This window comes from Lepidochelys kempii, chromosome 5 (genome assembly GCF_965140285.1).
Source record: "Lepidochelys kempii isolate rLepKem1 chromosome 5, rLepKem1.hap1, whole genome shotgun sequence".
NCBI lineage: Eukaryota > Metazoa > Chordata > Testudines > Cheloniidae > Lepidochelys > Lepidochelys kempii.
Window position 1 is genome coordinate 45297477 of NC_136384.1, and position 24687 is coordinate 45322163.

At 42.0% G+C, this 24687-nt stretch overlaps 2 protein-coding genes across 2 annotated transcripts in view; one reads left to right on the top strand and one right to left on the bottom strand.

The window, feature by feature from the left end:
- Window positions 1–2922: 2922 nt before the first annotated feature.
- Window positions 2923–24683, bottom strand: LOC140911333 (betaine--homocysteine S-methyltransferase 1). Its single transcript, XM_073344145.2, has 8 exons — window positions 24457–24683; window positions 20676–20808; window positions 14979–15097; window positions 10142–10333; window positions 9449–9596; window positions 8796–8978; window positions 4596–4824; window positions 2923–3283 (listed from the first exon to the last, which is right to left on the bottom strand). Exons 1-8 carry the CDS (start codon window positions 24502–24504, stop codon window positions 3091–3093), a joined length of 1245 nt encoding a protein of 414 aa, XP_073200246.1. The 5' UTR covers window positions 24505–24683; the 3' UTR covers window positions 2923–3090.
- Window positions 23352–24687, top strand: part of DMGDH (dimethylglycine dehydrogenase) — a 75562-nt gene continuing 74226 nt past the window's right edge. The window contains exon 1 of the mRNA XM_073344137.2: window positions 23352–23453. Within this exon, the coding sequence (XP_073200238.1) occupies window positions 23452–23453 (2 nt within the window). The 5' untranslated portion in view covers window positions 23352–23451. The remainder of the gene's footprint in view (window positions 23454–24687) is intronic.

Genomic DNA, 24687 nt, shown 5'->3' on the forward strand with positions numbered 1-24687 from the left:
CTGCTGGATTATTTCTTTGACTGATAACTACGAGTCATGCCTTGGAGTGCATACTCCATCATTAGTCGTTACTGGCTGGGATGCAAAGATGTCACTCCAATCTGTCATCTCCCCAAGATTCAAAAGGGACTCGGATACGTTTGACCCATATGTAGATTTCAACCTTGTTGGAATTGGCAATGACAAGTTGTATGAAGCTGTGGCTTGCTTTACCCAACACCAAGAATTTTTCTGAGTCAGTATGACTCCTGAGCAGGTAGAGTTCCAGGGGCATGGTCAAAGATTCTCTGCTATGATTGCTTCATAGTACTGCCAGTCCAAATTGGCCCTAAGGACAACATAAAAAGCCCAGGGAGGAGCTCTTGGTAGAGTAGTTGCTGCCAGGATTCCCTTATGTCATACCAAACTGACTGTGTTTTTCGGTCCCCTGGCCAGTTTGCAGCTTTTCTAAATCAAAGTGCCTCTGAGACAGTTCTGACTTCAACCAGGAAAAGGACCTTGTACACAGCCTATAAATGGATCAAGAGAATATAAAAGTTGCTTTAAGCCACCACAGCACATGCACCTAACTTGTGCTGTGTACACTTTAACTGTAGCCAAAGATATGGCCCATGTTGTTTCTAAGTTCTTATGTCCTGGTTTCTGGAGAAAGCCTTTCAGCAGGACTTAAGATGAGAAAGTTTGCAGTGTGGTGCAAATATATCTAAATGTAGGCTTTTAAGTAATCTGCATAAAAACTGTTTGGATACTTTCTTCATCTGTCTGAAGTTGTCTTAAAGACAAAATCCTTGTACAGCAGCTATTTCAACCTATTGAAAAACATGCTGAAGGGAGACCAGTTTCTCTGCAGACTCTTATTGCCAGGTGTATGTGGTGCTCAAAGTAGTACCTGAAATTCTCTACTAAAAAGGTACTCTGAGTTGTAGTCTAGTAATATGATTGTGACTAACGTGATGAAAAGCTTCTTTTGGACTACTCATTCCATGGAAACTCAGGTGTCATTTGTGAAGTGCTGTTTTCCTGGTGGTAGTGATTGTTTGCAGAATGCACTTAATGAGGCTGTAGTGACTCATTCAACTGTCACCATGTTTTACAAGGATAAGTTGGTGCTGAGGGCTGCATCCGAAATTATTTTTGAAGGTGATGATGAACTTTGTCCTAATGAGCCAATCATCTTGCCAACATTTCTCCTGGGCTTGCATGCACTCATCCCTACGAGCCCCTTCTCCCCTAGTTCAATATCAAAATGTCTGGGTTTTTTTTTTTGTTTTTTTAAAAAATCTGGAATGGTCTAAAGTTTCCACAGAGCTTTGTTTCTTCTGACATTAACTCATAGAGCTTTGCTACATGACCAAGAAGTCCATTTCTAAATAGCTCTCTGATTGCCACTCTCCCTTCTATGATCTGCTGGGCCTGTTGCTCAAAGGTTATTTAAAGGCATATTTCATTCAGAGGAGAGGCTTTGGCTTCAACCTCATTTGTTTTGGTATAGAGGGTTTCAAAGCAGCTGTACAGGCTCCTCCCACATTTCCAAAACCATACTGCTTGTATTTGGAATCCAGACAGAAATCTGATTTAATTTTTTTGGAGGACTACAGAACCCAATTTCTAACTAGGTTTATCCAATTTTCCTGCCCCTTGAGTTCTCTATTGGGGGGGAGGGGGGAGGGGAGAGAGTGTGTCTCTACTTGAGAGAGTCACTTTGTGAAAACTTTCCATGGAGGTGTTTTACTCCCTCCAAACACAGGACAATTTTCAGAAGTGTCATCTACTAGGGGGAGCTTCAGTTTGAGTGCCACCAAGCTGGAGATAATTCTGGATCATGGTTTACTGGAGGTATATTATCCCTTCATAGTAATTTTTTTTAAAAGCTCTTAGTTCATATGGTTTTAGGCATGCTGGGTTAATACCATTACTACTTCTGCCTATTGCACTTTGACATTTTTATTTTGGAAACTGGAGTAAAAAAAATTTACTTATAATTTTTGTTCTCTGAACATTTAATTAGCACTGTACTCCTTTTAAACCATCATGTTACCAAATAACAGCACTAAACAAACCCTAATGGTAGCTTAATTATTAATACGTCAGCCTTCCCTACCTTGTGTTAAATGAATTTCTAAAGAATCAGAATCACTGTCTGCCTGTGTAGGACCCTTTCTCACTGTGACAGTCTGAGGCCCTGTTCTTAGGCTAAGGCCTTTAGCTAAGCAGCAGAGGCAGCCATAAACTGGGAAGCAAATGGTCACATCCTTACATTCCAAACTAGTCACACTGAAATAAGATCGTTTCGGGCAGTTAAAAAGATGATCCAATCTATCGCCTCTAGAGAAAGGGAAGAGCCTACAAGATTTAAAGAAAACTTAGTTTGATGGCATCCTGTCTGGCAAGAACTCACTTATCAATAGCTAGGGCATGAAATCCTTATTTCTTTGTTGTTCTATCACTATAATCCCCATTGTCTGTCTGTATAATCTGTCTGGTTGTGATTGGTTTACACCCAACAAAATTAATTATACAGCAGACAGAAACAATTAAGGTGGTAGGATAATTGGTTAGATAATCGTGTTACAATAGGTTAAGACTGGGTTAAGGTATGGCTAAGCAGAACTCAAATTTTACTATATAGTCTGTAGTCAATCAGGAAGTAAGGGGGGGAAATGGGAACAGGAAATGCAGGTGTGGAATTGGAATTGTGTTTTGCTAAGCAGGGGGGAATGGGACAGGGACACAGGCAAGGCTCTGTGGCATTAGAGCTGGGAAGGGGGACATTGAGGAAGAAAATTTGAATCATTGCTTGCTGGAAGTTCACTCCAATAAACATTTAATAGTTTGCACCTTTGGTCTTCAGGTATTGTTGCTCTCTGTTCATGTGAGAATGACGAGGGAAGTAAGTAGGTGAAGGAATAAGCACTAACAGTCTTATAGAAATGTGTTTTATTAAGATTTGATCTCATTTGCGATCAAATTCTGTCTGCATTTAGCTTCTTCCATTACATGTAAATGGATACATGGACATTTGTCTTCACAAGTTATTTCATGTGATGCAAGCACATTTGGAAATTCTCCATACATATTTCAGGCTCATACTTAAGCTACTATATTTGATTTGAACGTCTGTTTCTTAAAGAGCTCCTTCAGCTGTTGTTCAGTTGTTGCTTCTTTCTGCTGCATCAGCTCTGCAGCGCCTTTAGTCACTCCCCAGTTATCTGGTTTTGACATTGAAGGACAGTATGGCCTGCCTGAAGCAGGCAACAGATTCTCCCAGTACTCTTTTCTTGCCCTAAAGAAAGAAAAATGTTTAATATTTTTAATGAATGAGGCTGAGGAAATGTTACAACAGTCTAAAATATTTTAACAACTAGATCAAAATGGTCAGTGGATTTAATTCATTTGCATAAGTTTTAGCTCAATGTGAGGTCTGGATACAGGAAGAAATTTATGAAGACTGGTGGTGTTAAAAGAAGTGTTTTCTATTCTTTTAAAGCAACATTTTAAGCCACTTACCAAATAGGTATTAGCATGGTAGTCTATATTAATTCTATATCTTAGAAGTTGCTATGAATAACTTTCATGTTAATCCAAACCAAAACATTACAATTCTTTCATTTTAAGGGGCCTCTAGTTATATGTTCCCAAAACCAATACAGATGCACTGAATTGTATTAACCAACAACAAATGGGGGGGGGAGTGGGCACAAATGTCAAGACCAATCCTCAAAGTAGTCTGAGAAGACCCATTGGGCAAACAAATTAAAGCGTAAGAAGTTAATTGTTTTAACATGCTAAGGCATTTGTGACATTTCACACCATATTCTTTATGAAAATATGCTTATAATATGACATAACTGAGATGTACTTTATGGAAGATGGGTCTTTTAAGATATAATTGGAAAGGTTATAATTTACTGAAATGACAGGTTTCAGAGTAGCAGCCATGTTAGTCTGTATCCGCAAAAAGAAAAGGAGTATTTGTGGCACCTTAGAAGCTAAACAAAGCTCATGAAAGCTTATGCTCAAATAAATTTGTTAGTCTAAGGTACTACAAGTACTCCTTTTCAATTTACTGAATGTGATTATCCAATGTGTATGCCTGTATTATTTCTGTATCTGAAGTTAGGAATATTGACTATGTATCTGTATTTCAACTGTGCTACTATGGGCGGGGGGGGGGGGACGACGACTCCCACTGCTAACATTTCAGGTACAACAATTGAAAAGCCAGACAAGGGGGATAGTCCATCAGCAAGGACAATGGACTGTGAAAAGACTTGGCCTTCCTGCAGACACTCCATACTGCCACTGACTCATGGATGCTGTGATACTACTGAGTCAGGTGGTCTTCTCACCTGATAGTAAACAGTATCTGGGACTTCTTGTAAACTTTCCACTGGAAGGGAAAGGGGGTGGGTCACGTTTGGGAAACAAAGGATTCCCACCTTATGTAAATCCTATTTAAGGGTGGGAAGGAAGGCAAATGGGACTTCTCCTCCTCTCCATGGCCAGTCTGCCCAAGAAGAAAGACTGCTAAAGCCACCTGAAGGGAGCATATTTAATGTGCCATTTAAGCGAAGTACTATAGTTATTATACATACCTTGCTCTGACCCAGGGTTTGGTGTGCATGCTCAAGTTATTACCCCAGCTACCATGTTTCTCAGAAGCCGGTGGCAAAAATCCTCTTTCAGTGGCCAGTTCCTCAGCTATTGCTCTGATGTGATAAGGCTCAAATCCACAGCAGCCTCCAATGTATCGAATCCCTAAGTTATAGGCCTCTCTTGCATATTTTTGCACATCCCATCTCGTGAGAATTCTTGGCTCCAGAGCTACAATGATATGTGTCAGCTTTAACTGTAATACTTAGTTTTAGCAGATATTTAGTAAAATCGCTTTACATTTTCAGCTACAGTTAATTTCGCAAACGTGCAAAGTACAATGTCACAGGCATAATTGGGCTATTGCAGTAAAGATTTAAACACTGTTAATCAGTCTGGATGCTACTGATGAAATATTTCATTACATTTCAGCTTTTAGGTGTTGGAATGCTCCTCTGTTGCATACTTGCCAGAAGTTTCCTTGTTCCAGAGGGATAAAGCCTGCCAAATTCTAATCTGACAAAGCCCTAAATCGAGTGCCAGCTACTAGGTGGGTATTTAAGTGTAAATCAGGTCACACTTAAAATACAGGCTTCATTCATATTTAATTTCTTATTGATCTTTACTAAAAAATGCCAGTACCTCTTAAAATAGTATGAGTGTTTAACTCTACTCCGCTTCTATGTATGTGGAGTAATAGCATCTCAGTGCTTTAAGAAACCCATTGTTAATGCCTGCACTTCAGGAAAAAAAAAAAAAAAAAAAAAAAAAAAATCACCCAACCACTTTGTGCCTGGGGAAACAGACTTCAATAATTTTAAACACCTGCAACTGGGTGAAACACACCAATAGCCCCTTGCACTTCTCACCTGCTTTTTGAGTGTGAGCTAGGGAACAGCAGATGTGGCCAGCTGCTCTGTAACATACCAGGCTCAATAGACATTCAATTCCACCTACCACGTGGCAAATGGCCTCTATCCTACCCTTTGTTCCCTCTGCTGCTGCCTGGAGTCGAAGAGAAGACAGCTATGCTTCCCTTCTCCCCAAACCGTAAGTTACTTGCAGGGGATCAGAAGTGCTGCATTGAACCAATGTAGATCTAGCTACTGCCTCTTGGGGAGGTGGATTACCTATGCTGATGTGAGAACCCTACCCGTCGGTGTAAGTAGTGCCTACATTGAAGCATTAGTACACAAGATAAATTATGACTTGGTGGGATAAATCTCATGACTGGGATATTGGCATAGAGAGGCATAGCTTGTTCAGGAAGGACAGGCAGGATAAAAAGGGACGAGGTGTTGCATTATACATCAAGAATATATACACTTGTTCTGAGATCCAGGTGGAGGTGTGAGGCAGACCAGTTGAGAGACTCTGGGTAAATACAAAGGGGGTTAAAAAAAAAAATAATAATAATAATAATTAGGGGTGATATCATGATAAGGGTCAGCCATAGGCCACCAAATCAGGAAGAGAAGGTGGATGAGGCATTTCTAGAGCAAACATCAAATATCCAAAAAACACAAGACGTTGTAGTAATGGGGGAGGCAGGGGAGAAACTAACTATCCAGGCATCTGTTGGGAAAGTAATACAGCAAAAAACACACAAAAATTTCCAATACATGATTGGAATGTACTGGGGACAACTTTTTGTTTCATGAAGTGGAGAAAGTAGCTGGGGCACAGCTATTTTTGACTTGATTCTGTCCAACAGGGAGGAATTGATAATGAATCTGAAGGTGGAGGCAAATTGGATGAAAATCATGAAAATGTTAGATTTAATGATTTTAAGAAAAAAGGAAGGAGTGAGAGCAGCAGAATAAGGACAATGAACAAAAAAAACAAAAAAACAAAAAAAAAGACTGTCAACTCAGAAGACAGGTAAGGCTCCATGGGAAGAATTCTAAAGGAAACAGGAGTTCAGGAGAGCTGGCAGTTTCTCAAGGAGACAATATTAAAACGGCACAACTGCAAACTATCGCTATACAAAGGGGGGGGAAAAAAACGACTAGTTAAAAGCCATTAAGGAGCTTTTTAATGGTCTGAAAAAAAATCAAGAAGGAATCCTACAAAAAGTGGAAACATGCATAAATTAGTAATGGGGAATACAAAAGAATAGCACAAGCATGTAGATACAAAATCAGAAAGACTGAGGCACAAAAGGAGTTACACCTAGCAAGTGACATAAAAGAATCTCTTCATATTACCTTTTAATACTTTAGGAGCAGGAGAGACAGGAAAGTGCAGGTCCCTTTACTTAGCAGTGAAGGAGAGCTAATAGCTGAGGACATCAAGAAGGCTGAAGTGTTTAATGTCTATTCTGCTTCAGCCTTCACTAAAAAGGTGACCAGGTACTCAACACAATTAGTATTAATAAAGAGGAAGGAACGCAAGCCAAGATAAGGAAAGAATAGATTAAAGTCTACTTAGGCGTGTTAGATATTCAAGTCAGAAGGGCCTAATGAAATTCATCCTAGGAACCTTTAGGAACTAGCTGAAGCAATCTAGAAACCATTAGTGATGGTCTTTGAGAATTCATGGAGGACAGGTGAGGTCCCAGAGGCCTGGAGAAGGGCCAACATAGTACCTATCTTTAAAAGGGGGAACAAAGAGAACCCCAGGGCATTATATATCTATCAGGTAGTCTAACTTCAATGCCTGGAAAGATACTGGAATAAATTATCAACCAACTTGTAATAACCTAGAAAATAAGAGGGTTAGGAAGAATAGCCAGCAAGATCTGGCATAATTTTTTTCTTGACACAACCTACCTAATTTCCTTCTTTGGCAAAGTTACTGGTCTAATGGATAGAGTTAAGCAGTGAATGTGATACCTTGATTTTGGTAAGGGTTTTGACATAAGAAAACTAGGGAAATGTGGTCTAGATGAGATTATTGTAAGGTGAGTGCACAACAAGTTGAAAAACTGTCCCCAAAGACTTGTTACGAATGGTTTGCTGTCAAACTGGGAGGATGTATCTAATGGGTTCCAATTGCGTTAGTCCTCCGTCTGATACTATTCAATATTTTTGATAAATTGAGTGAGTATGTTTATAAAATTTGCAGATGACACTAAGCTGGGAGGGGTTGCAAGCACTTTGGAGGACAGGATTAGAATTCAAGATGACCTTGATAAATTGGAGAGACTGGTCTTAATTCAAGAAGATGAAATGTAATAAAGATAAATGCAAAGTATTTCTCTTAGGAAGGAAAATATTAGATGTGCAGCTATAAATTGGGGAATAAGTGACTAGGTGGCAGTACTGTGAAAGAGGATCTGGGGGTTATAGTAGATCACAAATTGAATTTGAGTTAGTTTGATGCAGTGGCTAAAAAGGCTAATATTCTTGGGGGTATTAACAGAAATATTGTATGTAAGACACAGGAGGTAACTGTCCCGCTCTACTCAGTACTTGTGCGGCCTCAACTGGAGTAGTATGTCCAATTCTGGGCACCACAGATTAGGAAGGCTGTAGACAAATTGGAGAGAGTCCAGAGGAGAGCAGCAAAGTGAGAAAAGATTTTGAAAACCTTAAAAATGAAGATGGGCCGGGGGGGGGGGGGGGGGGAGAGGAAAGAGACTTGATAGGTCAAATAAGTTAAGGGCTGTTATAAATAGAAAAAAAAAAGAAAAAAAAAAGAAAAAAAAAAAGAAAAAAAAAAAGAAAAAAAAAAAGAAAAAAAAAAGAAAAAAAAAAGAAAAAAAAAAGAAAAAAAAAAGAAAAAAAAAAGAAAAAAAAAAGAGGACTCTGATCAATTGTTCTCCATGTCCACTAGAAGTAGGACAAAAAGTAGTGGGTTAGTCTGCAGCAAGGGAGATTTAGGTTAGACATTAGGAAAAACTTTAACTATAAAGGGCAGTTAAGCTCTAAAACAGGCTTCCAAAGGAGACTGAAATCTTCATCATTGGAGGTTAAGAACAGGTTGGACAAACGTCTGCCAGGGATGGTCTAGGATTACTTGGTCCTGCCTCAGTACAGGGCGCTGGATTTGAGGACTTTGAGATCCCTTCCAGCCCAACAGTTCTATAATTCTAAAATTCATTTTGGTTAATATCAACTGCTCTGACTTTCCTTAATTTGAAATTCTGCACAATAGTGTATGGATTGATGCCACTGCATGCACGGATACCACTGCAGCTTTTTCTTTACTAAACATCACTAATTTAAAAAAAAAATTTTTTTAAATGGACTAGGTCTTACCAAAAGGAAATTCTGGAAGATCAATAAAGCCCTGCTTCCCACAGTCAGGGGTATGGAAAGCAAGAGGCTGAGACATCAGATGTGCTTTCAGTTTAGCAGCCTCCAAGCCCTCTTTCATGAGCTTCACAGTTCTCAGGCAAGTCTCTGGATCAAAATGGCAGTTCACTCCAATAATAGAAGCACCTGTGAAGAAGACAACTTTCCAGTTACATGGCTTTCCAGGAACTGGGCAATGATGTAATAGCAATTAAAATTCATAGCCAGAGTGCTTTGGAAGTAAAGCATTCAACCTCTACACTACCAGTACGACCACAAGCCAATCAGAGCAAAATCAAGTGGCAGGACAGGAGATAGAGAATCTCTTAAGATCCTGCATGGTGCCCCCCACAGTAGAAGTACACACACACCCCTTACTTTTCCAGGGAAAAAATTTTCACCGGACAAAAGACTTTTTATCTAGTCTTTTGTCCGGTGAAAATTTTTTCCCTGGAAACCCCCCCTCCCCAACCTCCCCTTTACACTAATTCTTATGGGGAAATTAGATTCGCTTAACATTGTAATTATGTGCCTGAAAAATGCAACTTTATGTTACTGTACTCCTAAAAAAATATTTTTTTTTTACGGATTATATGGAGGAGGAGGAAATTTCTTACCAGCCTTTACCAGTTGGACAGCACATTCTCCAGGTGGTACACCATGCAAGTCTCCCTCTGGACCAATGCACAAGGTAGCTGCGACTGGCTTCCCAGATTCTTTTAAGGTTTCAACAGCCCATGCAGCTTCTTCAACATGTTCAAAATACTGAAAGAAAGTAAATCTAATCTATTTTCTTATGCATGAGGACCCAGCCTAAGTGTTACACACTCCTTAATCTCTACCCCTCCCACCCAGGTAGATTTCAGGGCCTGAGTCTCCTCATTTACATTAGCGTAACTATTGACTCCAGTAGTTACTCCTGGCTTACACTGCTGTAAAGATTAATAGAATCAGACCCTCCGCCTCCGTTACTGGGATTTAGATCATGTTTGTACAATTTGTTCTGTGTAAATGGCTGCACAAAGCACCCCAGAGAAGGATGACCCTCCCCTTTCATTTCTGCCCAGACCAGAACAGAGATTTGGGGTTAGGGTCTCGGTTGCACTCTACACTACAATGTCTGCCAGTATTGTATTTGGAAAAATATATCTGCTACTATTTGCATAAGAGCACAGTAGCAAATTTTAAAGGAGGCATCAACATATATGTGAATTCCCAAAAAACTGACTAGACTTCAATTCTAAGGAAATTTGATCAGCTGGTAAATTGCATCAATTGAAGGCACTTTGTTTCTTTACAGTTGGATTTACCTCTGCAATTAAGAAGTCCACATTTTTTTTGGCAAAGACATCCAGCTGCTGTCGAAAAATTGCTTTAACCTCAGCTTCATCTCTGCCACTCAGGTATGATGGTGTCTGACTGACTCCTCCAGCTACCAAAGCATCTCCTTCTTTAGCCACTTCCTTTGCAATGTCACAAGCAGCTTCATTCACTGTCTGGCCCTAAAATATGAGAACAGACTACATCAGTACTGATTTACTACAGAAATGCCTGCATTTCAGAAGAAAAATGAGTCTTGGGAACCATAATTAGTTTCATGTTTATTTCTAAAACTAATTTAAAATTTTAGACTTTGTTTCATTAAAACATTTTAAAGTACCAACTAATGCAGGGCCATCCTTACCCATACACGAAGTACGCAGTGGCATAGGGCACCAGGAAATTTGGGGCACCTACGCAGCTGCATGCTGCTCCAGCCCCTGCTCCTCCCCCAGGCCCCTGAGCTCCGCAGAAGGGCCAGGGCTGCAGTCACCCATGGTGGGAAGTGCAGAGACCTGGCCGCAGCCGCACCGCAGGTGAGTGCTTGGGGGTGGTTCCCCCCTTCCGCCCAAGCCAGCCCCCCCACAAAGGCCTGGGGCCCCCCCACAGAGGAGCTGCTTAGGGCCCTAGAATAAAGAGTACCAAGTCTATCTGGTTTCTCACACCTCACAATGGATCATTAAGAAGTCTGTTGGTTAACCTGTTGTACTGAGTACCTGACTGGTTACTCACCAGTCATCACAGTAGGGATATTTAAAGGTTGGTTGGGCTTTTTGGTAAGTTAACTATATATAAAAAGACAACATATTTCCAATAGATTTTCATCATACTAAGATGTTTTGGATCCCTCATAGTCAAGCCATAATTAAACGTAGTTAGTATGCAGACAACACCTCCATCAAGATATTTTATATAGCCACATATAAAAGAACCTCCTATGAATTTTCTGCTTCTAAAATAATGCTTATTATAAGCAACTGTTTTAAACAGATTCTTTTTTACAGTTCAAAAGACCACCTATAGAGCCTAATATGGATATGTTTATATATATTTTTATAAATTGAGAAGTGTTGCTTGTCTGTGGTTGGTATATTATAATTTGGAAACTCAAATTACTAAGCTGGATCTTGTACATACATCTGTGAGAATCAAAATAAATTTTAACTAGTGTAGCATTAATTATCCCATTGTAAAAAATAATAAATCAACAAATTTAAATATAAGGTGTGGCAGAGCTCTGACCTTGTCCCTGTGGGTCCTGCGCTTCCAGGTGGTTTATGCTAGCCTCAGAGGCTCACTGTGACCCTCTAGGTAGCCCATCTCTCTCTGGGGCCAGGTACAGTCTACTGAGCCCTTTTCATCATAAGCCAGCAAGGAGGTTGGTGAGATAACTTGCACAGTCTGTTGTCCCTATGGGCTTATTCCAGAACAGTTTAGCCTCCTGTCCTAACAGGGGCCTGTCTTCCCCTCCCAGGAGGCATTTCTGTAGTAGCAGGTTGAGAGGAACCTGGGCCCACCCTCTACTCCGGGTTCCGGCTCAGGGACCCGAATAGCAACAGCTGTTGGGAGCGGATCTTCCACTGCCAGAGTTGCTACATTTCCCTAGGCCACTTCCCCACAGCTCTCCTGTTTCCCTCTCAATGCCTTCTTCACCTTTACCTTAGGGCTCCTGTTCCAATGGCTTGAGGATGTCTTCTTTACCCAGCCCTTCAACCACGCTTCTGCTCCCTGGCTCTCCTCAGCCAGACTGGAGTGAGCCCTTTTATAGTATCAGAGGGGGCCTTACAGTCAGATGTTCACATTAGTTTAACAGCCTCACCTGACTCTTTGCAGGCTAATTGGAGTCATGTGTCCACCCTAGCCTGGAGCAGCCCCTGCTCCTGTCAGTCAGGGAACAGAAAACTGCTTATCCAGTGGCCATTGTATCTCCCTTCAACTACTCTGCTGTACCCAACTGGCCTGGGTCGATCACAATAGGTGTATAAAAGAAAACAGATATCAGTACTTATGATTGATTAATCAATGTAGACTGAAAGCCAAGTACCCCATACACCCAAGTTAGTAGTGCAAAGAGAATTTGTGAAAACAGATTAAACTGGGCAGAAAAACAACAATTTGTTTAAAAAGTCATGATCTGGGATTGATTGAACAAACAGCAAGGTTCTCCTTATAGGTATGGAAGCATGTCCAACCAACAGAAACAGGGATTTAAGTTAAAAAAAAAAAATAGACTAAAGCATTCATCCTCTTTATGCAAACTCAATCACTTCAATCTGAATGACTTAATAAAAACATAGGAAAATATGGGTCCAATGTTAATGGGGACAGAAGAATTTAAGAAAAAATGTTTATAGCAATGTTAGAAAAAGTCATTTGAAGGCATTCTGATCATAGAGTAATGTATAGCCACTCTGTTTTGAGAGGGAGTACTTGTGGCACCTTAGAGACTAACCAAATTTGAGCATAAGCTGCTACTCTGAAATCTGTTTTGAGACACTCCCACATTGGGATCTTCTTGTCAAAACAATGCACAGTGCCACAACATGAGTAATGACTCAGGGCTCAATGCTCCCCCCCTTTTGGGATATAAGCAACTCTTTTACATCCCACTGGAAATTATTTGTATCTTCTGGGTAGAATCAGGCTCAGCATATTTATCATTAACTGGATGGAAGTATGAAGTCAGGCTGAATGTAAGTTATGACAGTCTAAGTGGGCAAGACCTGATGATGTGGTATAAGAGCAGAACTAAGTATCTCATTCTGATACATGCAGAGGCTTTAGGATAACCTTGATTTGTTAATTAGGCCCCAAATGCTGCCCCAGCACTTAACCTGTTGTTAACGTATTGTTCCTTGACTTTAGCAAAGCTTTTGACATGGTCTCCCACAGTATTCTTGCCAGCAAGTTAAAGAAGTATGGGCTGGATGTATGGACTATAAAGTGGATAGAAAGTTGGCTAGATTGTCAGGCTCAACAGGTAGTAATCAATGGCTCCATGTCTAGTTGGCAGCCGGTATCAAGCGGAGTGCCCCAAGGGTCAGTCCTTGGGCCGGTTTTGTTCAATATCTTCATAAATGATCTGGAGGATGGTGTGGATTGCACCCTCAGCAAGTTTGCAGAGGACACTAAACTGGGAGGAGAGGTAGATACGCTGGAGGGTAGGGATAGGATACAGAGGGACCTAGACAAATTCGAGGATTGGGCCAAAAGAAATCTGATGAGGTTCAACAAGTGCAAAGTCCTGCACTTAGGACAGAAGAATCCCACGCACCGCTACAGACTAGGGACCAAATGGCTCGGCAGCAGTTCTGCAGAAAAGGACCTAGGGGTTACAGTGGACGAGAAGCTGCATATGAGTCAACAGTGTGCCCTTGTTGCCAAGAAGGCCATTTTGGGATGTATAAGTAGGGGCATTGCCAGCAGATCGAGGGACGTGATTGTTCCCCTCTATTCGACATTGGTGAGGCCTCATCTGGAGTACTGTCTCCAGTTTTGGGCCCCACACTACAAGAAGGATGTGGAAAAATTGGAAAACGTCCAGCGGAGGGCAACAAAAATGATTAGGAGACTGGAACACATGACTTATGAGGAGAGGCTGAGGGAACCGGATTGTTTAGTCTGCAGAAGAGAAGAATGAGGAAGGATTTGATAGCTGCTTTCAACTACCTGAAAGGGGGTTCCAAAGAGGATGGATCTAGACTGTTCTCAATGGTAGCAGATGACAGAACAAGGAGTAATGGTCTCAAGTTGCAGTGGGGGAGGTTTAGGTTGGATATTAGGAAAAACTTTTTCACTTGGAGGGTGGTGAAACACTGGAATGTGTTACCTAGGCAGGTGGTGGAATCTCCTTCCTTAGATATTTTTAAGGTCAGGCTTGACCAAGCCCTGGCTGGGATGATTTAGTTGGGGATTGGTCCTGCTTTGAGCAGGGTGTTGGACTAGATGACCTCCTGAGGTCCCTTCCAACCCTGATATTCTATGATTCTAACCTGAGTAATTTCTCAGGGCATGGAGATCTCCACAGGGATGAGGGGAGGAATTTGTTCCCCTCATAGAATCCTTTCCATGTACCAAAGGCTTGAGCAGGCAATGTGACCCCCTTCACAGGGAGAAGAATGAGAGGAACCACACAGTGGCAAACTCTCCATTCCCAAAAGACTTGCTATACAGGGCTCTTGCAGAGCCCTGAGCTAGAGTCCACACCCACTCCTATACCCAGGGGGCTCACAATATCTTTCTCCTCCCTTGTGCAGCACAATCACAGTAGTTCTGCTGTTAGGGCCCCTCTTCACCTAAAGAGGGGGTTAGATTTACGACCAAAATCAATATTTTGGATCTACTGGTTATTGCTGTGTTGTAGAGGATATGCTCTTAGCACACATTCATTTGTTATCCACATATTTTCTCTGGGATTCGTCATAATTTCTAGGATTGGGTCCTTTCTCCAGATGCTGAAGGATTCCCTGTTACCACTTATCTTGCTGTTTGTGGATTCAGTCCTTAATGTACCCCATGTAAGATAATTCCAGATAAACTAAGTTCTTTAAGTTGAATAAAAATATGACTCAGTATTCTTTCCCCCTCTTCTCACTACTACCCATGTTTTGATTTTTTTCCCTTTGCCATTGTAAGCCGAAGGTCCTTCCTACCACTTCAGACTATGAAATCACAAGCCACCCCCCCCCATTTGATTTGAATTTTTATTTCCATGCCCTTGAATATCACTAAATTAACTCTGACAAGCTGTAAAAAGAAACCTGTGTTCAAATCAGAGAAGAGTATCCATTTTCCATAGATCACCATTAAAACCAGTGTTTTACTCACAGATATTTTCTCAGCTACATAGTTGCCCCTATTCTCTAATTTATCTTCACTGGCATAAAAGGTGAATGTCTGTAAAACATTTGATCCAGCTCTGAGGAATTCCCGATGAAGTTGACGAACTGCAAGATATTAAAAAAGGCAAAATAAAGTTTGATATGGTTGCCACCACTTTAGCACCTGCTTGCACAGTTACATGTTTATTGGTTAGGTTATGTTAACTTAGGAAAGGTTCTGAATTAATGGTATTGTAAAAAGACATCTACTTAGTTTTGGAGCAAGTACAGCATCTGCAGCAAACACTGCCACCTTCTCTGTTGATTTACCTCTAAACCTGGAGGGACAATTTATAGGGGAAAGCAGATAATTCAGTCTCCTTAGCCAGTCAAACAGCCTCTGCTGAGACGGTCAGTGATCTGTCTAGTCAACCATTGAGGATCTTTTACCCTACAGTTACCCTGCCAGTAAGCTCACTCACTGAATCTTTGGCACCTTGCCTATCTTTTGCTGTACTGCAGACCTCCCAATCTGTAGCCCCTAAATTGACATTTCTGCATGTACCCCAGCACTTGACAGCACTGCAGTCAGCCATTTTGTATGTTCAACCACTGGCAGCTGAAACCCAAACATCACATAACTAGAAATAGTTTTAGGGCCCTGAGAGGCAAAGCCATGCAGCTGCACGTTTGCAGTTTTGCCATCAGAATGGGAGTTTGGGACAGGAAGTTAAGGTTCCCTGAAAACAGAAGGAATATTTGGACAGCTAACCTCAGTTTTAGGCACTTCTGACATGTAAGTTTTATTGTTTTTCTAATTAGAAATGCTTTTCTGATAAGGAGAATAATGAATTGTTATTGGCTGTTTCTAGGGAAATTGTTAGCCTACCAGGGACTATTTTGAGATATAGTCTTTGTCTGGAGAAAATTTATAAAAAGTTTAATTAGAAAGTGTGCTTTGGAGCAGTCTGAGGAAGTTTTCTTTGGGCAAGGATCTGATAACTAAGTTCTCCAGCAGCTAAACAGAAGGAGGGGCCCCCCAGAAGCCTAGCTGTTGATTCCTCAAGGCCATCTTAACTTTTGTAAATATAAAGTTTAAAGATGCTCTGAACCTACTGTGACAATATTTGTGTGTGCTTAAGATCTAATAAAAAAAAAGTACTTTTAGGTAAAAGCACTCTGGTTTGTATCATATCAGACAGAGGAACTGTGTCCCCATTGATTTATTCCTGACACCACCTGGAGAGAAACAGTTACGTTACCGTTGCTTTGGGTTCTGAAAATTCTGGGTAACAAAGTGTCACTTAGCAGGATTGCTGTAAGGTAGTAAAGTGAATGGGAAAGGAAAGCAGATGTCAGCAAAAGGAAGAGGAAGTACGGAAAGAGATCAGACTAAGGGCATGTCTACACTTCTGGCTAAATCAGCACTGCTGTGATTGATGCAGTGGTGTCAATTTAGTAGGTCTGGTGAAGACACACCAAGTTGATGGCAGAGTGCTCTCCCATCGACTTATGTACTCCACCTCCTTGAGAAACATAAGATAAGTTGGCGGGAGAGTGTCTCCCATCAACACAGTGTTGTGTAGACACCACTGTAAGTCGACCTAAGTAATGTAACTTAGATTGACTTACAGCTTTAGTGTAGACCAGCCCTTAGATCGGTGTGAGAAAGGGAACACAGCAACTGCCCAGGAAATTAGTCAATACTGAAGATAAGAGAACTGCTCTAGCCTGTGAAAAACAAAATAGTAGTTGTAGCACTGTGGCCACTTATTGCTGCCTGAGTGCCCCTTTTCCCTCTTTCACAGGGCTCCTTAAACTCCACACAGGCTAAAGAAAAATTAGAATATTCTCCACCTGTGGTCCACTTTACTCAGTCCCCAGGCACATACGGGCACTCCAGGTCCCAAGCCCAGTTTAGTGTCTCTTTCCTTAGTTGGGGGCTTCCTAGCCCTCTTTCCCAGAGCTGGGTCCAAGTTCAATGTCTCTGTAGGTACCAGTCTTGCTCCCTACAGATGCGTCTTCAAGCCAACTATAGCTTCTCTGGTTTTTGTTTCCTGAGCATTTCTCAGCTTACCAACAGGCTTCCTGCATGAAACAGCCTCTACCACTCTTTCTCTACAGCTCCCTGCTGGCTTTTATATCAGAATCACCTGATTCCTCTCAGGTGGGGCTCATCTTGTAATCAGGGCTGGCTTAGCCCCAAACTCTCCATCACACAGGCAAGCCAGCCTGTCACAGGAATAACTACCAATTTTGGAAATTAAAAAGCACAAAAGCAATATTTTATGTGAAAATGTTAGTGTACTGCCAAGCACCATCCTCTTACAGTCAGCAATTGCTATTCCCCCTTTTCTATCCAAACTTAGTATTATTTATTATTTGTACAGTGGTAGCACTCCTGCCCTCAGGAGAGTAGAGTATCTATGTACATGGTCAAGTTTGATTCCACTCAGTAGAGGACAGTGCTGAGCACAAAAACCAGACCACTCTTATTAAAAACAAAATCCTGCACTCATACTCTGGAATAACCCAGGAGGCTGCTCTAACAGAACACCGCTTATACCAGCTATTACACAAGAACCAGTCAGGAACATAGCTTGTTGCTCAGCTTCAGAGTTCTAAAAGTTCTTCAAATCCTGCATCAACTAGCAGTATCAAGTTTCAATCTCACATCCTTTGAACAGAGGCAGTCAAAAACTCTGGTGTGAGCAGCATTTATTTTTAATTATAATTTTAAAAATAGGTCATTCATTCTTTCCAAACAAAGGGCTACTTCAGAAAACTTCTATGATCCACTAGTTTGTTTTTCTATCAGACGCTTTCCATAAAGGGTCATTGATACAGCTAGTCAGAAAATTGAAAATGCTTTTTACAATTTTCACAATTTTTGTCTAATTTTAAACAATTTCTGGCTAGCTCTCCTTATGGATCCTGTTTCTGCTGTGTGACACTACAGCACACCCTCTTCTAGTGCAGTAATACCCATCATTGTAGTATAGTATGCTGGTGCCTGTGTTACAGGGTAAAATTAGTGCTGTTCCCCTGTGAGCCAGCGGAAATCGTACCCTACTCTAAAACAGTCAAAACATGTTCAAGACTCACCACCTTCTGAGGGGTTTGTGTGTGTCAGCGTGCGCACATATGTGTTAACTTTATTAAAAAAAAAAAAATAGTATCACAAGAATACAGCCAACCATTCTCTGGCCTTAGAAACTTTAGTTGCAGCTATCTTAGTACAGCTGAGCATTTTGGGATGTATAAGTAGGGCCACTGCGAGCAGATCGAGGGACGTGATCATTCCCTTCTATTCGACATTGGTGAGGCCTCAGCTGGAGTACTGTGTCCAGTTTTGGGCTCCACACTACAAGAAGGATGTGGAAAAATTGGAGAGAGTCCAGCGGAGGCCAACAAAAATGATTAGGGGACTGGAACACATGACTTATGAGGAGGGGCTGAGGGAACTGGGATTGTTTAGTCTACAGAAGAGAAGAATGAGGGGGGATTTGATAGCTGCTTTCAGCTACCTGAAAGAGGGTTCCAAAGAGGATGGATCTAGACTATTCTCAGTGCTAGCAGATGACAGGACAAGGAGTAATGGTCTCAAGTTGCAGTGGGGGAGATTTAGGTTGGATATTAGGAAAAACTTTTTCACTAGGAGGGTGGTGAAACACTGTAATGCGTTACCTAGGGAGGTGGTGGAATCTCCTTCCTTAGAAGTTTTTAAGGTCAGGCTTGACAAAGCCGTGGCTGGGATGATTTAACTGGGGATCGGTCCTGCTTTGAGCAGGGGGTTGGACTAGATGACCTCCTGAGGTCCCTTCCAACCCTGATATTCTAGGATTCTATGAGCTCCAGAACCTAGATTGTGCTAACCACAGGAGCCTTTCCCATGTCTTTTGTATCCTCCATGGGTCAATGGACTGTCAGCAAGGCTGAAATAGCATCTTCCTGAAGGGTTCCAACTTCTGCTAAGAGTCTGGGTCAATAAGAGAGACCACACATTCTCTTAGAGCTCCTTAATAATGCTTGACTTGTTTTATCTACCTCTCCCCACAGGCTTCGAGTGCTCTTTGCTTATGATTGTGGCATCCCCAGCAGACTACAGTTCACAAAAAAAAAAAAAAAAAATCAAGGAATCGGTGATGCAGGTGAACTAAAAAAAAAAATTCATAAACATGCAAATTAGATGACTATCCCAAACAACCAGGATCCAAGCAGGATCTTAAATTTGTCAATATTTAGAGAGGAAGGATGGCCTTATGGTTTAGACACTGGCCTGAAACCTCACAATAACTGGGTTTAATTAATCAATTTTAAGGCCAGAAAGGACCATCACGATCATTTAGTCTGACCTCCTGCATAACAAAGGCCAACAAATTTCACCCAATAATTCCCAGCTGGGCTACAGACTTCCTAGGTGACTTCTGGCATGTCACAATCTCGCTGTACATTTTTAAATCTTTTTGTAAAAGTGGGATGTTACTTCCTTTGCCTGTCTTGTCTATTTAGATTGTAAATTCTTTAAAGGCAGTGATTGTTTCTTCCTCGGTGTACAGTGACTAGCACAATAGACCCCATCGTGGTTGAGGCCTCTAGCAACTACAGGAATTTTGACAATAATTTAAAAGTTCTTTGCAGTCATAGTTGAGATGTATTAGCTAAAGATGTGCTGTATTTTTAAAGTGTGTCATTATAGAACTCATTCAAATAATTTTTCATTTCAACCCACCAGGTGGACAAAATCTGACCTCACACATGTGACCAAGCAATAGTATTCGAGATCTTGCAAGGGTTTCAGTACCATGATAGCATTTTAAGTTGTTTACACATCTCATTTAGGCATTTAGGGCTCATTTCTGAACTCTCTAATCTCTGCTCAGGTAACATTTCTCGCCCCTACAAAAAATAAAATAAAACCTTGTCCTCCCTATCTCCTCCCTCCCATGTTCTCCTTTTCTTAGTCCTCATCTTCTCCTTTTCTTCCTAGGCTCCCACTTTCTTCCTCAGTTCTTTTTTCTTTCCTCCCCACTGTCCAGGGCCTCCATCTTTTATGTGCTTTCCTTACAAGGTAGGAGGGATTTGATATCTCTGTAGCAGTTCTCATACCAACTGGCCCAGCCAGCTGCTTCCTCCATTTTCCACACCTACTTTCTGTGTAACATGACCATGTAGGGTGGAGGAGCAAAAGTCAACAGTGCAGAGGAGGCACCACACTGCACAGAAGAGGAAATGTTCACACTTCATATCAAGAAAATATATTTATAGATAGCATATAAAGTGTTAATAAATGTTATAAGCATCTTATAGACATGAGAAATAGGTTATCAGCACATTAGTAGCAAGTGTCAGATTGTTTTAAGCCCTGGTTAAAAGACATTGTGAGAAGGCTTCCATACAAAGGAAGACTCAAAGAAGACTGGAAGGATTAGAGTGAGGAAATAGGTCTATAAAATAACTAATGTTATAAAGAAGGCTATTCTGGCACTCCTATTTCCTGTATTCAATTTAAGGACACCACATTTTAAATGTCTCAAAGGAAATACTTTTCTACCCATTGTAAACTGGCTTGTGGAACATGCTGCCACAGGATGTTATAAGGACTATTAAGTTTTTAAGAAAAGATTGTGTACATAAATAGCATCTACATTACACTTGTTATGCTATAATTTTCAATCCTCATGCTTTGAGGCAGAAGACTGACCTGCTTCTGGGTGTTCTACTGTAGCTTCTGGGGTCCAAGGTCCAGCTTTTACATAACCTCTCTTTTCAAGAGCTATCACAAATCCTCCATCTCCAATCACAATTTCTCCAGCATCTAGACGTTCTAGAATACCCTGAATAATAAAGGAGGAAAGGTTGATGGACTGTAGTTTTGTAGGCTACACACTTTTCAAGATAGGAACTTGGTCATTCTTTGTTTTTTGGGAACAGCCAAGCATAATTTGGGGGCTACTGCAAACAGCAGCAGCGTCATATTATTCTGTTTCTTTAAAGCATCTTTCAGGCTTAAACAATGGCAGAAAGTCAGTTGTCAAAAAAAGTAGGATTTTATTATAATAAGCATACATATAGTACTTAGGCTCCAGACTATTATCACAATTTTATTAAAAACTGAAAAATGCACTGTTCCCAAAAATCACAAGTGAAGGGCCCTGTCATGCTCCTGTGAAAGTAAATGGTTAAAATCCCACCCATTATAGGCCCTAAGTGCTCCCAAAAGATTTGTTAACTTTTGGAAGAGAAACACTAGTGCATCAGACTTTTTTAGTAACTCATTTACTCTTCAGCTGAGATAAAAGGTCACCTAGGAAATGCTACAACACAAGTCGCTTGTGATACAAAATGATACAATGAAGGTATCGTGCCACAGTTAAAAAAGCATGCATGCAAGTAACATTTTACTGACACACATATCTGGCATCTTAAAATGTAATCTTATTTTAGCTTTCTGTGCAAGCTGTTTTCACTTGGTTGGATTTGTTCACACACATTTGTAAAAATCAAAGAGAATCTTGCCCATTTTGCATAGCCCAGAAGTTTAAAAAAAGATGCCAGGTTACAAAAAAATGCAGCTTTTGCATGTTTTGCCCTGCCTCTTGTCTTGAATTGTAAGCTAGTGCAAAGAAAATGTGTATAGTTTTCTTTTTATAATATGAACAATATTGGAGCAAGATAATGTTGTATTGGTTGTATCTGAAAATATTAGATGTCTCATATTCCTCTCATTGGTTTATGTACCCAAAGACTTCTAATAAGTGTACCACAATTGCACAATATCCCTACATATTAGATTCTGCCTTTGATCTCATATTTGTTTGTATTTTATTGAAAAAAAAAAAATCAGGTGTCCCCAGACATTTTCACAGTGACTACACAGTCATGGGCGTGTTAAGACTAGCCACATTACCCTCCATATCTACCCTTTCCAGATGGCATAATACAGTTTGTTGTTTTATGCAGTAGTATCTGAGCTCAGGAGGAAAATGAAAGCTTTGTGCAAGTACAGGTGTGTGTGGCTTGAAAGCCCTTGGTAGAAGACTTTTTCCACTTTTTAGTCTCCATCCTTCGATAGATTTTCTCTTTGAGAGGTGTAAAGTAAAACCTCTGTAATTAGCACTTCACTAATCCACACACCTCATAAACTGAGTGTACAAAGAAGAGGACCAATTATTTCTCAGCACAGCTTTGACAGAGATCTGAGTAAGCTCTCACATTAACTTTGTTCTACAAATTATACTGTAAGAACATTGATTTACATACTATTAGCATAAATATTTCAGACTAAAATGACATTTTCCAAATAAATGAACAAAGTAAATTGAATAATCCAGCGTCCCTGCTATTAAAAAAAAAAAAAAAAAAAAGATTTGCTTTTGCACTGTGAGCCCGATACTGCTCCAGCTAAAATCAGCAATGGAAGTTTTGACATTGATTTCAATGTGAGCAGGAACATGCCTCAACTTGCAAAATTCAGCAACTCAGAAGGTGTTTCCCAGTCATTAATGTGCATTAGTGAATTTCTGTTGTAACTATGAAAGTTCAGAGCCTTTGTTAAGATTATTGTTTGCAAATGAATAACTGAGTGCCTAGAATGGGCCTGGCCAAGCAAAGAGTAAATCTGCCATGTAGAACAGGGGTGGGCAAACTTTTTGGACTGAAGGCCACACCTCGGTATGGAAATTGTATAAAGGGCCAGCTGAGGCAGGGGATTGGGGAGCATGGGGGCACACAGGGGGGAATGAGGGCTCCAGCTGGGGGTGCAGACTTTAGGTGGGGCTAGGGATGAGGGGTTTGGGGTGCAGGAGGGTGCTCTGGGCTGGGATGGAGGGGGCTCTTGGCTGGGGAAGGGGTGCACAAGGGCAGGGCTCCGACTGGGAGTGCAGATTCTGGGGTAGGGCTGGGGATGAGGGGTTTGGCGTGCAGGAGGGTGCACTGGGCTGGGATGAAAGATTTGGAGGGCAATCAGGGCTGGGGCACGGGGGGGGGAGGTGGCTCAGGGGTGCAGGATCCAGGCAGAACTTACCTGAAGCAGCTCCTGGAAACAGTGGCCTCTTCCCACTCTGGAGGCAGGGCCATGCTGCTCTGCCCTACCCACAGGCACCACCCCTGCAGGTCCCACTGGCCATGGTTCCCGGCCAATGGGAGCTGCAGAGCTGGTGCTTGAGGCGGGGGCAGCATGCGGAACCCCCTGGCTGCTCCTGCTTCCGGGAGCCATGCGGAGCTGCTGCACTTGCGGAGTGGAGCAAGGCAAGCCCCTGACCCCGCTCCAATTCCGCTTCCCAGCGGGAGCTCAAGGGCCGGATTAAAAGGTCTGATGGGCAGGATGCGGCCCATTTTTTGCCCACCCCTGATGTAGAAGATCATAATCTGGGTCTCTGTTTCCATGGTCTGCCAAGGAAGCTTTCACCAGGGGAGTTCACTTCAAAAGTTTAATGAAGAAGCAGCGGGCTGAAACTTTAAAGGGGAGGAAACAGTGAATGTACGTATCACCTCATGCATTAATTACGAGCTACTACAAACTACCATGTACATGTTAATATGAAATATGGACACTTTGTTTTAATGTGAAAAGTTAAATCAAATCATACTCTTTAATGTGAACTTGTAAGCCATTATTCTGTTAAAAATGAATTCAAGGCAGTTTTTCCTGAGGCCAATTGCAGAGGTCCAAACCCCAGTCCCCCAAAACCCACATTTTTATTTAAAAAAATTTTTTTCCCCAATCTCTGTGTGGGGCTTTCACCCAGCAAAATCATCATGGAAAACTAAGGCTTTTTAAATTTCCTATCCATGCTACTGTGAGTGGGGGGTCTGCAGACATTGCTAAGATTTCCAAAGGGGTGCAACCCACGTTTGAAATTTTTTAGAGGTCTCCAAATGAAAAAAAGTTGAAGAACACGGTCCTCGGAAAGAGAAGGCCTGCAAATTTTGTTACTAAAGGTGACAATGCCTGTTGAACCTGCCAACTATAGAAACTGCTTCTCAGCCTCAAGTTCTGGGGCTCTCCTCCCATACCCCGGGAGGAAAGGGTCTGTGCCTGGAAGGAGGTGGCGGTGTCAGAGCGGTGACTCGTGCTGCTGTCCTCAGAGCAGGATTTAGCCCCACTCAGTTGCATGACGGTTCTATTTCCCACCCCCTCCCTCAGCCATGCACTAGCAGCAGCCCCGAGTGGGAGCAGGGGATGGTGCCCGCCCATGGTAGATCAGCGAAGCGATCTTGTTCGTTCTAACACTGCTGCCTCTCCAGACTTTGCAAGTGAGGGGGCTCAAACCCTTAGCGGCAGCGTGAGCTTTGGCGGCCTCTTCTCCTTGGGGCATATCACGGGACAGCTGGAGGTGCCATACGCTGCTACCCCCAAGGGAGCTGCCGGGCCGACCGCTCCAGTCCCCCCAGCGCCTACAGGGCGCCTGCACGTGGCACAGACTGGGGACTTCCTGCGCTTGCAGCGGCTCCTAGGCCGGCGCGAGTCCCGGGGCCTTTACCTTGTTCTTGGCGTGCTGGGGGCTCTTTCCGCCAGGCGGCGCCTGCATCTTTCCGGGGCGTTAGGAGCGCTGCCTTTGCACCCAGCTCCTGACTGCCGGCGGCGCTGCGAGACTCTCAGGGCGCCTCGTCCCGCCCGCCCCTTTATAGCCCCGGCAGAGAGGCGGAATGGGGGGTGGGTCCTGGGTGGCCGGGGCTGCGCCCAACACCCATTGCGGAATAGGCAACACCCT

Bases quoted from the DNA above. Each gene is read 5' to 3' on its own strand.
- LOC140911333 (XM_073344145.2), bottom strand. From the start codon at position 24,504: ATGCAGGCGCCGCCTGGCGGAAAGAGCCCCCAGCACGCCAAGAACAAG. The intron at 15,098-20,675 runs GTCAGTCTTCTG...AATATCTTGCAG, and splicing joins AGTAGAACACCCAGAAGCAG to TTCGTCAACTTCATCGGGAA. The intron at 3,284-4,595 runs GTATGTATAATA...TTCTTTCTTTAG, and splicing joins AAACCCTGGGTCAGAGCAAG to GGCAAGAAAAGAGTACTGGG.